The sequence below is a fragment of the Elephantulus edwardii genome, unplaced genomic scaffold, assembly GCF_000299155.1.
Source record: "Elephantulus edwardii isolate Elephantulus edwardi_28Jun2011 unplaced genomic scaffold, EleEdw1.0 scaffold00093, whole genome shotgun sequence".
Lineage (NCBI taxonomy): Eukaryota > Metazoa > Chordata > Mammalia > Macroscelidea > Macroscelididae > Elephantulus > Elephantulus edwardii.
In genome coordinates, this window is record NW_006399843.1 from 4,212,091 (window position 1) to 4,228,212 (window position 16,122).

At 42.2% G+C, this 16,122-nt stretch overlaps 1 protein-coding gene across 3 annotated transcripts in view; it reads left to right on the top strand.

Moving 5' to 3' along the window:
- Positions 1 to 4,983: 4,983 nt before the first annotated feature.
- Positions 4,984 to 16,122, top strand: part of NCAM1 (neural cell adhesion molecule 1) — a 431,096-nt gene continuing 419,957 nt past the window's right edge. For 2 of the 3 annotated variants that reach the window (XM_006890785.1, XM_006890784.1), the window contains exon 1: positions 5,133 to 5,398. In XM_006890785.1, the coding sequence (XP_006890847.1) occupies positions 5,347 to 5,398 (52 nt within the window). In that variant the 5' untranslated portion in view covers positions 5,133 to 5,346. Of the gene's footprint in view, positions 5,399 to 16,122 lie in introns of all 3 variants that reach the window. The other variant, XM_006890786.1, reaches the window with a different exon arrangement.

A 16,122-nucleotide genomic window follows, 5' to 3' on the forward strand; every position in this document is an offset into this window, starting at 1 on the left:
ATAATGCATGAGAATAATTATATGAAACACCATTTGAATGACAATATATACAAACTTTGTGAATAAACCTATATAAAATAAAAATAACAATTGCAACAACAGAAATGGAAATTCCTTTTTGAGACAATCTGATCCTGTGAAAGTAAGATGTCAAAGATTGAATTAATTAATTCCTGTTAACAAAGACCACAGTATAAATTATTAAGCCCCTCCTTATCTTGTTTTTAATAATACAATAAAAATAATGTAAGTACAGAAACAAAAAAACAAAACAAAACAAAAAAACCCTACAAACCAAACAACCCAAAGCAAACCAATGAATTGGAATTAAAAAAATTGTGATGCTGTTTGCTTCCTTTTTCCCTGCTGCTGTTCTGTGCTAGACTCATCCCATCCATCACAGTTGGCTTTATTTTTAGACCACTTCTGTTTTTCTGGAAGACATTGTTATGCACTGTTGAGATAGAACCAACTCATAGTTGACCCTTCAGTGTGTTTTCAGAAGCAGTTTAATCACACCGGAGAGTGCTCATCTTTCTTCCATAGAGCAGCTGGTGGATTCAAACTGTGAGCCTTTGGGTTGACAATGTAACTCATTACAATTAAGCCACTAGAGCTTCCATGTTGCTGTTGTTATGTGCCATCGAGTCAACTGCAACTCAGAGAGACTCTATGCACAATAGCTGTGCTCCTTGACCTATCCTGAGCTAATCTCACTGTCTCTGACACACCTACCCCTATTACCACAGTTATTGTGTCAATCCATCTTATCCAGAATCTTCCTCTCTTGCGCTGTCCCTCTACCCTTCCAAACATGATATCCTTCCCCAAAGACTCATTTACACTCTAGGCACCAGCAGTTAGGAAATAAAAAGACAAATTGCATTGGGAAAAGCTACTGTCAAGGACCTGTCCAGAGTGCTGAAGAGCAATGATATTAGTCCAGAGACTAAGGTGCATTTGATTCAGGCCATGGTCTTCACAATTACTTGCTATGCATCAGAGAGCTGCACAATGAATGAGAATGACAGAAGAATACTCGATGACTTTGAGAGGCGGAGCTGGAAAAGAGTACTGAACATACCTTGGACTACTGAGAAAACAAACAGGGCTGTCCTGGAGAAGGTAAAATCAGTCTGCTCCCTGAAGGCAAGGATTTTAAAACTCCATCTAATATATTTTGGGCATTTTGCCAGGAAGGACCAGTCTTTGGGAGAGCTCCCATAGCTCTATCTAAAACACTCTGCTAGTTCCATCTTCCTGTTTTAAAACCATGAATGCTTACATAGTCAACCAATTGTTGTTAATTCTGAGTCCAGGTGACTCTATGTGCATCATTTGGAAAAGAAGATAGTGTTACATAGGGATTTCAATGGTCTATGTTTTTAAAAAAATTGAAAACTAAGTCTTTCTTCAGAGATGCTGCCAGCTAGACTTGAACTATCAATCTTCTGATTTGTAGCCAAACATGTTAACAATTTACAGTATCCAGACATCTCTTCACCTGATTGTTGTGGGTCATTAGGTTGATTCTGACACATAGCAATCCTATAGAACATAGTAGTTACACAATCTAGCTAGTAGGCTTCTTAAGAGTGTAATCTTTATGAGAAGTATATCAACAGGCCTTTTCTCCTAGGGAGGGCTACTGCATTAAAACCATTCACGTTTTGCTTAGCAGCTTATGTACTACACCACCAGTTCTCCTTGTTCACATGGTTGTTATTGGTAGGTGCCAACAAGTTGATTATGACTCATAGTGACCCTATGAACAACAGAAGTGAACATTGTTCTAGCCCTATGCCATCCTCACAATTCCCAACACATGGCATGTGTTGTTGTTATGTGCCACTGAGTCAACTATGACTCATAATGATCCTATAAACAATAGTTCTGAACCCTGCCCTCTCCTGAGCCAATCTCATTGTCTCCAACATGATTGTCTCCATTACCAAAGTCACCGAGTCAATCCATCTCATCCAGGGTCTTCTTCTCTTGTGTTGTCCCTCCACCCTTCCAAGCACGATGCAAGGATGGTTCCCTCCTGGCAACATGCCGAAAGTGTGTGAGCTTGAGTTTCAAAAATCCTTGCTTCCAAGGACCAGTCTGGCAGAAGCTCATTAATATGTGCTGGATTTTTCTGGGGAGAGAGGTCTAGGTAGAGCCAGGTTTTTGTTTTGCTTTAAGGTAAGGTTCGTAGAGTGAAATCTAGAGTCACAGATAGAGCCATTGTCACGTGGAGAGCTGAAGGACTTGGAACAAGTGATGGACCCTGTTATCAGAATGATCCATGGAATAAGAATTCTGTGGGACAAAATTCTTCAGAATGAGTCATTATGACAGGAGAGCAACATCTACCAGGGCAGGGAGGGGCTGAAGCAGAAACCACACTCAGTCATGCTGCGCTGAGATAGGATTTCCACACCTGCCTACACAGAAAGGCTAAAAATAGGGGCATTTGGGGAGAAATATAGTGAAGAATCTTCTAATTCTATCGACATACACTATAGAGAGTCTTGTAGCAAAGGGTGTGTCTCTCACCCTTGGTGATAAAATTAGCAAGTGGAAAGATTTTATTTTGAGGCCTCAAGCTTCACATTTTTCCTTTTCCTTCAGACCTGTCCTCCTCATCATCTTTCTCTGTCATCAAAACCTAATAACTTCATCTGCATAAATGTAGGAAGCTTAGTGGGGTAATCACACATCTTAGCAGAAGCTCATGTCTGAAGCCAAAGACACTTAAGCACAGCAACCATTTGACGAAAGGAGACAACCGCCTCCCTCTGATTTTTACATAATTCACTGCACCCAGCGAAGAGCAAAACACAGTGGTTTGTTCAATAAATATTTGTTGAGAGATATTCAGACCATGTATTACTTATATTATCAAGTCTCTGGAAACAATCTAAACACACAACAATGGGGGAACCATTGAAGAACCACCCTTTTGAGGCAGTATTAAATAGCTATAAAAATATTTAGAATGACTTTTTAATGACCTGGAAAAATGCTTGTAATGAAACTTTAGGGAAAAATAAGCAGAATTAAAGTGGCTCCTGTAATATCTCAATTATGAAAATCATAGGCATAGAAAGATGTAGAGCAGCTGTAGATGTGTCTCCGAAATCTTTTGGATTTAAGTTTTTAGTTCCTCCTTTCCACTTGCTTGAAGTTTTGAATTATCTACAATGAATGCATATTATGTGTATTGCTTTGAATTGCTATTGAGTGGACTTGAACTCATGATGACCATGGTTATACAAAGAAACAATGACCAATCTTGCACCATCTTCATGGTTGTTGGTATCCCTGACTTCATTGCTGCAGACACTGTGTATTTTGAGAACCTTCCAACCCAGGGTTCTGTTGACTTAGTTTGTAGGGAGCTGGGTTGCTAACACAAAGGTAGCGCCACTCCGGGGGTTCAAATCCACCAGTGGTTCTGTGCAAGAACGAGGGACAATCTCCTTCGATATGATTTATAGCTTCCTGAAAGCCTGCTGGAGGGTCAGCCATGAGTTGTTTCACAGATGGCAGAATCCAATTTAAGGGGCGTATTTTCTAGCATAACATTGGAGAATACTCTGGTTTTGTTAATGAATTTTTTTGTTGACAAAAAAATTATTTATTTTGCTAATAAAATAAATTTCTTACAGCATTACACTGGAACATATTTGGTTTTGTGTTAAAGGTTTTATAAACTATTTTTTGGGGGACATGGAACCGTAGGTCTTTTCCCCCCCAATCTGTCTTAAACCAGAAGCATCTGAAATCTGTCCACCATTGTGAACCCGTGGGTATCTGGCATATCAGCAGATAGCTTAAAAATTAAGGAACAGTACATAAGGCCCCACAACACAATAAACCGGAGTGACAGATTAAATGTAGAACTGGTGTAAAATAAGTATCACAAGAGTCAAAGTTGTGAAAAATTGGGTTAGGGATGAAATCCTTTTCTGAGGTGCCTGGAATCAACAGTGTGTTAGTGTGGATCAGTTGTCCAAGCACATAGTACAGAGGAAGTGAAGATGCAGCCTGTCTAATGTTGGCTGATTGTTTGCAAGCTGAAGATGGAGGAAAAGGAGCTGGGGTAACATTGGTGCAGTATGTTTATGTTTTTAAATGTAGGTGGTCTTCATGGTCACAAAGTTCACTGCACCAGGCTGAAAAACTAAGGTGGCATCTAGAACACCTTGTGGCTTTTGTTTTTCTCACATTTCATTCTGTAAACACCAAACTCTGACCAGGTCTTGAGATCATGTTCATTTTAACCCTGCTTTCAGCTGCAAAAGTATTTGAAACCCTTTTGGACTGGCACCTATGAATTAATCTACATTAACAGCTTTATGAATTAAGGTAGTTCTCCCTTGCAAGAAAATATTATTTAATGTTGCATGCATGATCTTCATAAAATGCCCACAGCACTCAGCATTTATAAATAAAAAAAGACTCCATTTTCTTACAGTTATTTCTGGAAACTCCTTCTAGACATCTGTCTTTTATTCTACTTAAGTTGCTTCCCACCTCCTGGGATTTGCTGATTTATATGTTGCTTCTGTATGGGAGCACAAACTTCAAAGCCTGCTAAACAAACAAACAAACAAATAAACATAATTCAGTAGAAATAACCAAAACGCTCCCCAATTGTCTATTTCTGTGTGTATGTACTTGTTTGTTGTTTTTTTAAAGACCTAGGCTATTTTCTATTTTTTTTTTTTTGTTTCAAGAATTAAGGATTTAAATAGGTTTCAACAACTTAAAAAAACCTACCAAACCTAAGAGTGTATTTTTTTTATAATTGATTGGTTGTTAAAATATCAAAACTGATTAAAGAAGGGTCGCTAGCGGGAGGGAGGGTAAAGCTGAGTGGGAGAAGCATAAAAAATAAGCAACCCCAGCTTGGCCTGTGAGAGTGAGTGTGAACGATCCAGACTCCTCCGGAACTCCAGGCCGCGTTTTGCAGGCGGTCGCATCTGCCTCTCCTGTCTCTCTTACCTCCTTGATGTTCGGCACTATTTGTGGCCGGCGTGGTGGAAGGACACAGTGAGGTTCTCACCCCCGCCCCTCTCTCCCATCCCCAGTTCCATCAAAGCGAACCCGGGCCAGCGCAAGGATCTCCGAGTAGCGAGTGTGCTGAGGCTGAGACTGTCACTCATTCTCCGATCAGCGCGTGAACACAGCTCGGCAGTCGCTGGCAGGAAACAATTCTGCAAAAATAATCATACTCAGCCTGGCAATTGTCTGCCCCTAGGTCTGTTGCTCTGTCGCCGTCCACGCTCGCTGCAAAGGGGGGGGGGCACAGATTTTTACCGCGGCAAGAACATCCCTGCCTGCCAGTAGATTACAATGCTGCAAACTAAGGATCTCATCTGGACTTTGTTTTTCCTGGGAACTGCAGGTACATATTTCCCCCCCTCTTATCTGATTTGCTAAGTGCTTTCTTCCCTCTAGTCCCCATTTCAAGGAACACTGTGATTTTGGGTGGTTTTCTGTGGAATTCAAAGGCGAGTCATTTTCGTGGAGCTGAGAGAGGAGAGTGTCGCCCTTGCTGCCTCCCGGAGCCCGCACCCTTACGGGCAGCGCTTGGCCCGAGCTGCCGCCTCTCGCCCCGCGCCTCTCCAGCTTCTCTGCCCGCCCTTCCCACTTTGTGTGCGGGTGGCTGTGGGAGCGGGATCCTGCCGCTCCCGGGGACGCTGCGGTCGCGCCAATGATGGGCAGCGCTCTTTCCCCGAAGGCAGGCGGCGGGCAGCGCGGTGGTGGGGCAGGGGCTGCCATAGTTCCAGGGGTGCCACCGCAAGGGCTCAGTTTCTGCAGACCCGGGACTTGCCAGCTTGGGCTCTGGGAAGAGTGAACAATAAGGCCAGGACAGTCACCCCTATGGTTATTTCCCCAGGTCTGAGAAAGTGGATCTTGCTGCCTTCGGTCCCCCTCCCCACCCAGAGCAGAATAACGGTTTGCAACATAGGGCGAGAAGGGAGGAATTGCGGGGCTGCTGCGTGGCGGTGGTTGCACTGGGGTCGATATGACGTTAGTTGGGTTTTTTTTGTCTTTTTTTTTCCCTTTTTTTTAATTTGCCAAATTGCTAGCGAGTTGCAAGCCCTGCTCTCGGCCTGGAGCACAGAGGGATGGGAGGGTCGAGCTGCGCGTTTTGACAGGAGGAAGTGCGGAGGGGCGGAGGGCGAGGAGGGCGTGAGCAGCGCTCGGTGTGCGCGCGTGTGTGTTCGCGTGTGCCTTTACACACGCCGAGAGCCTAGTGTGGCACGGGGCGAGAGAATAGGTAGTCGCTCGAAACACCTCACCCCGGCCCGCCTTCCTTTGGGCGAGGTTCCTGCTTCTGGCAAAGTGCGAACAATGGGGAACTGGAAGGAGATAGTAGGGATGCTGCCTTGGTGGTGGTGGCTACGCCGCCGCCCAGAGACCCTGGGCAGCTAAAAGGAAGGTTCATTTCATTTTGACTGTTTCCATCCTGGCCTCCCTGGAAGGTTCTTCGTGAGCGCCCATCCTCCTCTCTAGCTGCTCGCAGTATTCTTCATCCAAGCATTTGCTCTTGGGTGCTTAAGGACAGGATGGGAGGCCTCAGAGAGCTGGGTGGGGTGGTCATGCATCAAGGGTGGGGGGCGTGTGTGGAGTAGTGCTCGAGCGCCCTGGGAAACTGGGGCGGAGAGCGCAGTATAATCTGGTGCAGCCAGCAATGCCCAGGAGGGCCAGGAAGAAGCAGGAGAAACGTGCGGGGCGGCCCGGGGAGCACCCATTGCGCCCCCTCCCCCGGCGGCATGAGAGCAGCGCTCCGCTGCCGCCTCCAGCCAACTCGGATCTCTCCCATGGCGACCAATCAGAGCGAGGCTGGCTGGGCGGGAAGCCGCAAGAGGCTTTTATTGAGGCGCGGGTGGCGGCCCGGAGCTGCCAGGACCATCCCTTGGTGTTCCAGCCTAACGGTCTCGCTCACCCCTTGGTGGGAGAGATCCCGCCCTCGGGCGGGTCCCCTGCCTGCCCTGCAGTTCCTAAGGAAATAAGACTGAGAAGAGATGGTCATCAGGAGGGATTTCGGTCCACCATACCCTTGCCAGCTCAGTTGTGTCCCTTTCACGGTGACTTGAAGCGGACCCCCACCCACCCTTCCCGCGCACACACACTGGCGCTGCCTTTCTGGGCTAGAGCGCGCTTCTAGCCAGACACCACTGGGAGAGGCCTGGGCGCTGGGTCCCGCGCGTGCGCTGACCAGCGGGCCGGGGGGCGAGGCGGGGGGGCGGGGCTTCGAGGGGAGTCCGGCGACCCCAGACTGCCAGGCGCTGGGCGTTTCACGTCCCTGCCGCCACCTGGTCTGGAGCCGCCAGGGTCCTGCCCTTTTCCATCTAGCTCCTGCGTCCCGTGGCGCATCTGCTTCCTAGTGGTCCAAGGTGGGGTGAGGTGGGAGGGGAGGTCTGATTCTAGAAACCATTGCCCTCTGGTTCTCACCCACGCGCCGGGAAGTCTGATTTTTAGTGAACCATTTTGGGGCTTGTCTAGCTCTCCTTACTATCTTTGTGATGGGTGGAACGCCCAGTGTTTCTATCCCTAGGGAGTTGTAGGCAAATGCACGCTCCGGGAATCCTAGATTTGGGTCATTTAGATATTTGTGGATGACCAGGCAAGGGTGGCATTCTGATCAGTGTTCAGTTTTTTCCGGAATGAAAGTCCCTTCCTTGTCAGGGAGGTGAACCAGCCATCAGAGGACTGGAGGAAAAGGCAGAACGTGCTGCACATACAGGGCTGCTTAACAAAAGAATTGGAATGCTGTTTCAGAGGGAAGTAATGTTTTAATATAGTTGCTTCTACCATAGTTGAAAGAAAACAATGAAGAATTCCAATGAAAGGGTCATAACAATAATTATGTGTATGTCGATATACAGACACCTACCCTTTTCCCCCCTTGGACTCTTGGTGAAGCATCTCTGGGGACAATGGTAATTAATGCAAATATACTCCAGCTTTGCATGTGAAAATCCACATGTAAGGCGTGCTAATTAGTATACCAAACCAGTCAGGTCGACTGCCCTTCTCTCATATTTATGTCTATGCTCCTTAGGAATAAAATGGAAGATTACAGAATTGCATAGCAAATTTGAATATATTCTGACACCAATATTGGATGTTGTGTGGGAAAATTGTTTTCTTCAATGCTCTGAAATGGCTGTTAGATCACATAATTTTCCATTCTTCTGTCAGTTTAATTCACAATAACCAAAGTATGGGTAGAAATAATTTTCTGACACTAGGTCACCACAATAAGAAGGAAGGGCACCTTAGATATCCTAAGATAACATATACCTGATATATACTTGATATATGATGTCTTTCATGAAATGATTTCAGAAGTGTTTCAGCAAAATTTGGTGTGGCACAATTACAGTGGGCAGGATTGTCTCCTTGGTTTTCATTTTAAGATAGGAAGTATGTCTTTCTGAACAAAACGGAACTGAATGTAATAAAGTCACACATCAGAATGTTGGAACTCTTTCACAACTCTGCTAGCAAACTAAAAAAAAATTAATAAATTTCCATCCAACAATGTGGAAGATATTATCCTGTTTTGAAATAGTGAACATCAGTTTAAATGTATTTCAAATACAGCAGCATTCTTTTGTTGTGTGTTTTTTTTTTTTCCCCCAGACCCTATAGAATTGTGGCATTCATTTATTTGGTTTTGAGTTACTGTTTCCACTACAGACCTCCTAAAAATTTACCAACCTTGCTGAGTATTCATTAGTATACTACTATAGATTTTTAAAGTTAATTTTTCAACAACTTCCCTCCTTGTTCCTCCACCTGATCTAGCTTGATAACTGCTTTCCAGATACCTTTACTGAGAATCTCTCTTTTAAAAAACATACATGTTAGGTGAACAGAAACGTAAACTACTTACTGATCCTCCATTCCATTTCCAAAGTTCTAAATCAATCCTAAGGGAGGAAATTGCCATCATTCTCTTGCACCCTTGGTAGATTTGAACCACCAGAAAGTGGCATTTACGTTAGTAGCACAACTTCTTAAGGACTATGCTTCAGGTTTCTCAAGATAGTAAATAGCACAGGAAGAGTCCTGTGGAACAAATGGTGATTTTGAACTGTGTACCTCTGATTTGGCAGTACAATTCCTTACCACTAAGCCACCAAAGCTCCATCCACTGAGCACAATAACAGCACATAAACCACAACTTCAACTTTAAGATCCTCATTCTGTAAAGAGGATGCATCAAGTTTCATCTAGTGGAAATGCTTCAAATAAAACTTGATGGTTTAAATTGGTGACAGGTTTCTTGTACTTGACAGCACAAGAATTAAGGTAGTGATTTTTGGCAGAAAATCCCCCAAACAAAACAAAATCGGGCTCTTGTGAGTGCTTACACAAGACAGGTAAGATAGGGAGAAATTAGTCACATGGGACACCCAGATTCTGAAGATTTCCCATAGTGCTTCTCTTCGGAGAACATTTATCACTAAATGGACTCCTCAGACGGATGATGTGTTATTTAATATAAGTAATCTATATCTATATTTTTCCTGTCACAGGGAACATCTTAATTGCCTCTTAAAATAAATAGCACCTTTTTGTCATTCACAAGCTAATCTTTAGGCATGACAGATGTTTTTGTTAGTTACAGAATTCAGTTTCTTAAATTATAGGCAGCGTTTTGTAAACTCTCCATTGCTTGAAATATGGACCTTGGGAATTCCTGATCCAACCACTTAATTTTTTTTTTAAGGTGCTGAAGCCTCTAGTTTAATATTAATTTGATGAATTTCCCATATTTATGTTTTCAATGTTAAAGAATTGTGGCCAGGCTCCAGACTGTTAAGTGACTTCAATGCTACTGGCAGACCTCCAAACAGATTTTATAGAGGGCCCTTCCTGTCTCTGTAGAAAATAAGTGATTGACTACCTGTTGCTAAGGAAAGGTTTGGACTTTCCTTTAAGCACTTGGGTTTGTGGTGATGGCGAGCAGAACCAATTGACAGAGAGGGAGAAGGGCCCACACCTGCTCCCATCACTCAGCCAGGGACAGTCCCTGCCTGGCAGGAGACAGAGGCCTTTAAAGAAGGTTCTCCCATTACTATTGAAGTGTTAAGGTTTTGAACAGATGTGTTTTATTATGTAAAGATAGATATTTTAATGTAAATTCCCTAATGGGTATTTCTGCAATTTAGTGATCCTTCAAAAGTATATGTTAAGAGATGTCTGGAATTTTAAAGAAATGGTAGCAAATGGGGTCGGGGGTATTTTGCTATACTAGTCTTCAAAAGAAGCTGCAAATGATACAAAATTGAGGGTATTGATTAATCAATTGACTAACTAATGTGTATATATGTGTTTGTATGTATGTATGTATGTGTATACACATGCATACATATGCACATAATAATAATTGAGATTTCCATAAAAAAGATTCAGATTAAATATTCCTTGGCTAAAATGGAAACTTTCTGAATAAAATTCAGAAAGGAATTCTATGCTTCTCTTTAAAAAAACTCAACAAGTCTTTGAGTAGTCTTGTAGGGATGGAATCTTTGAAAGAAGGAAAATCTCAAGAACTTTATTGGATCTTTCTACCTAAGTCTAGATGAGGTCCAAAGTTTTCCATATTTGAAAACATGACCTGGAACTACTATCAATAATACTGGTAGTTTTACTCCTGTAGTCTAATACGATGCAGAAATGAATCTGAAGGTCACAGTCATGCTACCTTTAGCCCTTTATGTCATTAACTCTTGGTGCCAAATGTTCAAACCGTTTGCTGATGTAAAGGGATGTAAATGATTTGGTATTGGCAGTGGTGCCTTCATGCACTTTCATTTCATGGTGTTGAAATGCAGTCTCTCAGCTGCAGACGCTCATTAGAAGCCTTGCCTTTTGATGTTGGTCTGGGTGCCAAATGGCGGCCTTTCAGGCAGTTTCAATCCATTACACGTGAAACACTCTTAGGCCTTGTCTACATGCAGCCACCGTGTTCACTGGTTTTCAGTCAGGTTGTTGCACGTTTTCTCTTATGGTGTTAGTTCCTCAACAGCTTGAGACTCAAAGAGGACTACACTCAGGCTTTTAGTATATCTTGTGCATGTGTAATTCTCGCTCTTGTTCTATATAGAAATAAATAGAACATATTTGCCAATTCAACACTTTATAGGTGTATTGTTTAGTAATCTAAATTATTGTTCATGTTATAGTTCTCTCTCAAGTTGTTGCTCAATTTCCATCACACTGAACAAAACCTCACTGCTTTCTAAGTCAGTGACACCCTACTTCCCCAGCCTTAGACACCACTAATAATCCTAAGTCTTTAGACTTTTGCCTCTTTTTGATATTTCAGATAATCAAGACCATACAATATCCATGTCTGATTGACTTACTCAGGGAGATGTGTTCAGGGTTCCTTCGTGTATCAGAACTTCATTTTTTCTTAATGACTGAATAATATTCCATGTTATGTATGTATACATGTGCATTTGGGAAAGAAGTTTTAACTTATTATGTGTTCTTTCTCTCCAAAATACTTGAACTGTTTCTCTTTGAATTCAAGAATGATTTCGCTGAAGAGATTTAAAAAGCTCATATACAGCCTGTACTCCACGGTAAAAGCTCAGTCAGCACTTTATGATTTGTAGCAACATCTGACCCCATTTGAATTCTGTGTCATTCCTACACATGAGATTACTTGCCTTCTGTTGTATATTAATCTCTTCTCTGGTATCTGATTACCTCAACATTTAAGAATATTAACAGTAATGATACACTATTTGAGGTTGGATTACATTAAAGACTCTCTTAAACAGTTGCTCAGATATGTTTATTGAGTGCCAGCAATTCATCATTAGCCTCGTGAGGAATTACGAAAGACCAAGATGACATAATTTCTGCTGTCACAGAACCCTGCAGGGAGTATAGCAGAATAGTCCACACAGAAAGTAGTATAGAGGTTAAGAATGTTAGACAGCCAGCAGCAGAAACCTTAATCCTATCATTTACTAGCTATCTGGTCTTGGGTAAGTTACTGAACTTCTCTAAATTTCAATTTCTTCTGTAAAATGGGGGGCATAGTAGTGCCTTCTTGTTAGAGCTGTTGTAAATATTACCTCATAGAGTGTTAATGCCAGTAAACTGTTATTGAAGCAGACGGATGTTTTTGGACCTAAGGATTTTCTTATTCTGATAGCATGTTCTCTTTTTAGAATGCCTTAAAAGACAGTATTATTGAACCATGGCTTTTTTAATGACTAGAACTAGACTTGAAGAAACCCAGTGGCTAAATATACCTGCACTGCCATTTGGATTATGAATACTTTAGAGAGACAAGTGGTCTGATTAGAAGGGTCTGAAAGCCATTTGCAGAGAGGTAAAGCTATGTCTTGTGGTGCGTGAAGGTTATTCAATTTTGAAGATATGAGATATGCTTTAAGGAAAATGCCAAACTATTTTGCTTCTGCAAAATATAGAAAATTAGTTAAGACCATGAGAACATACTGCTAGGTTTTCACCCCTGAGAGACTTTGAAGGGGCCCACACAATTGAGGGGCCTTGAAAACATTGACCTCTGCATTAGCAATTGTGTTTTTGTTGGCTTGGATCCACTTGCTTGGGAATATAGGCCATTTGTAACAGTTTGTTAAACACACTTCTCATCAAGGTTGTTTGTATAGTACTTTGAACATAAGAATCAGGTATGAAATGAAAGTTCTTTTTGAAAAGAAGACCCTCTTGGACCTTTATTTCATTAACAATCTTTAGTGATACTGAAGTGGTTTAATATTTCTCACAGCTGATGTTTTCTGTGGATTACTAACTAATGTAGTTGGTGTTATTATTCTAATGAGTCAGATATAAGTGCCCTATTGGCTAGGCAGGGAGTAATTTTGCCAAATAGAGACATATGATACAGAAAAAGAGACTAAAGCTTTATTTTACTTATTCAAGGGAAGATAACCTGGATGTGTAATACCAATAATTATATCTTAATTATCACTCTGAAGTTTACATTATATATTATAGTTTTCATATACATGATATAATTTAATTTTTATATTTTTTTTATTCAGTAAATATTTGAGTGTGTGCTCTGTGTTAGGGGCCGAGAATACAGAGGTGAACTCAACCTGTCCTTGCCTTCGTAGAATGGCCAGTCTCAGGCTCACATGTATCATTAAATATTCTGATGGTAGCTAAGGAAAGGAAGAGCTGAAATATTGTGAGGGAGAAATTAATTTTTAACTGGGTGCTTAGAAAAATGACCTCTGTTCGCCTGTAACATTTATACAACTCTGAAGTGGAAGGACAGATGGTATTTCCATTTGAAGGCCTGGTTGATTGGAAACTGGATTCAGCATGCAGTGAATGACAACAAACATTCCTGAATTTCTTAATTCCTAAAACCTTCTTGAAATCTTGAGGCAGTTGAAGAATTATATTGGAATTCAGGTTATAAGTGGAGTAAGAGCAGGTTCCCAAGCTAGTGGGAGATGGCAACCACTAGCCTTGTACATGGAAGTGTACATTAAATGCTGTTGGAGTATAAGGAAGCAATTGATTTTGCTTGAAACTTCCTTGACCTAGGTTTGGGGATAAGTTTGTTTTTATGAGGTGAAACAGGAAAAAGGAGCAATTCAGACAGAACAAAACCCCTGAGCTATAGTGGTGTTATTAGCTGCCATTCAGTTGGCCTCCAGTTTATGGCAACCCCATGATGACTCATGTCCAAATGGAACAAAATGTCACGCTGTCCTGAGCCATTCCCATGCTTGGTAGTAGATCAAACCATTGTGGTCTATAAAACTCACTGGCTAATTTTCAGGTTAGATAGCCTACTTCCTCATGGTCTGGAAGCTTTGCTGGAACATTGTGGGTGTCATAGCAACATGCAAGTTCCAGTGGATAGATGGGTAGTTGCTGTGTGAAGTCCATTGTCCCAGGAATAGAGCTCAGGTATTTTGTATGGAAAGGAGCTCTGGTGGCCTACTGGAAAGAGGCTGCATTGCAATCCTAAAGGCTCCTGATTTGAATCCACTAGGGGGAGAAGGGTGGGCAGTCTTCTCCCGTGTGGTTTGCTGCCTCTGAATTTCTTACACTGAAACACACACACACACACACACATACACATTGAACAGGAGTAGAGAAGTGTGTATGCAGTTATGTTCAGGGAACAGTGTGAAGGTACTTGGGAAGGGTGACCAGAAATTAAGAGAAAGAACAAACAAACAAAACCCCAAATCTCTAAGACCTGATAGTGGTAGATCCTCTCTGGAGACTGAGACTAAGAAGGATTGAGTGATTTACAAAGTGGAACCAAGGACAATTACTTAAATTATTGTTGTTGTTGTTGTTGTGTACTATTGAGGTGAAATCAACTCCTGACAACTGACCCTCCATCTTTTTCCAAGGAGCATCTGGTGGATTTGAACCATGTACCTTTGGATTGGCAGTGCAGTTCCTTACCACTAAGTCACCAGAGGGCCCTTCCTAAAGTAAGGATAATTTGAATACATGTAGCAACAGAAACCCTGCTCAGATGATAGGCAGGTACTTATCACAGAGGAATGAATTGGTATTCCTTCTGGATTGACTGATTTTGACTCAAGTGAGGGATCATTGACATAATCTCTCTGTCGTTGCTGTTCAATCAGAATCAACTTATAGCTGACCCTCCAATGGCTTTTTAGAGGCTGTAAATTGCACAGGAGATTGCTCATCTTTCTCCTTGAAGCATCTGGTAGATTTGAACTGCCTACCTTGGGATGGTACTACTCACTTCTTGTATGTACCATTAAGTTGGAACTGATCTATAGCTGACCCACCAGAGTGGGTTTTCAGAGACAGTTAATTGCATGGAAGATGTTTTGCCATCCTTCTCTCGTGGATTTGAACCACGTGCCTTCTGTATTGCACCTGCTTATCACTAAGTCACCAGTGCTCCCTCCTTACCCCCGGGGCCACCAGAATTTGCCCTGACCTGGTGGAGAAGCAATACCCGGAGCTTTGCAATGTGACAGATCTGGACTGAGTCCTGCAGCCACATACAACTTTCTGCCAGTTAATGGACTTCTGGCTCTGCCTTCTCATCTGCAAAATAGAGATAATGACACTTCCCTTTTAAAGAGTTTTGTTAAGTTTCAATAAAGTCACATATATAACTTTGTATGTAGTCATACATAGGAGGTGCTCAATATATACTTTTTAAAGGTTCATCTTGAATAGAGATTTTATTTTGAAATGTCCATTAAGTAACTGTGCCTAGATTAGGATGTGCAAAGTTCTGGGCTTTGCAGCCGAAGGGGAAAACCAAATAAATTTAAGACTACTACGTGAGTTTTTCAGAAACTTCTGAGCCTTTTGAAACATGAAGAAAACGTGGAAGGTACGAATAAGTGCCTAAATGAAGGAGGCAATTATTAATTGGAAGACAAGTTAGAGAGGCCACTATCTTCTAAACAAGCTTTACTGTCTGAAAAGTTCCCTGCCATTTCCAGTGCTAGATCTGGATCTTCAGGGACTTAAGTAGAAAGAGAAAAATAAGAAACCCAAACTCTACTGCTTCTGACTCCATTCATGGAGACCCTCCATTGGATTTCCGAGGGTGTAAATTTGTATGAGCAGAGACTGCCTGTCTTTCTCCTGTGCAACAGCTGGTAGATCCAAACCTTCTCCCTTTCTATAGCATCCCAGCGTGTAACTCACCCTGCTGCCAAGGCTCCTTACACAGAGATGGGGAGGAACTTTCTCTATAGGAGGAGGCATGCCTATCGAGAATTGGTGCTAAAAGAGCAGGAAAAGCAGATTGGATATTGGGGCATGTCTTATTAAAATCTTAAATGCCAGTCTAAGGAGTGGGTGTTGCTGGGATGTTAGAGAAATCACTTAAGAAAAAATATTTCAGATGTTCAGTGGTAGTGGCTGAACAGCTGCTGTGTCAGGTTCTGCAAGCTATGAGTTAGCAGAGAGATAAGGAGGAGCAAATTGGTAGAGATCACTTCAGAACTGAAAGGGAATTTGAGGTTTGTGTAGCAGCCATTAAAGTAGCTGCACAAAATACTGGCTTAGTAAAAGCATTTCTGTGACTCTATAGAAGATCAAACAGATGATAGCGGGTGTAGATGTAGG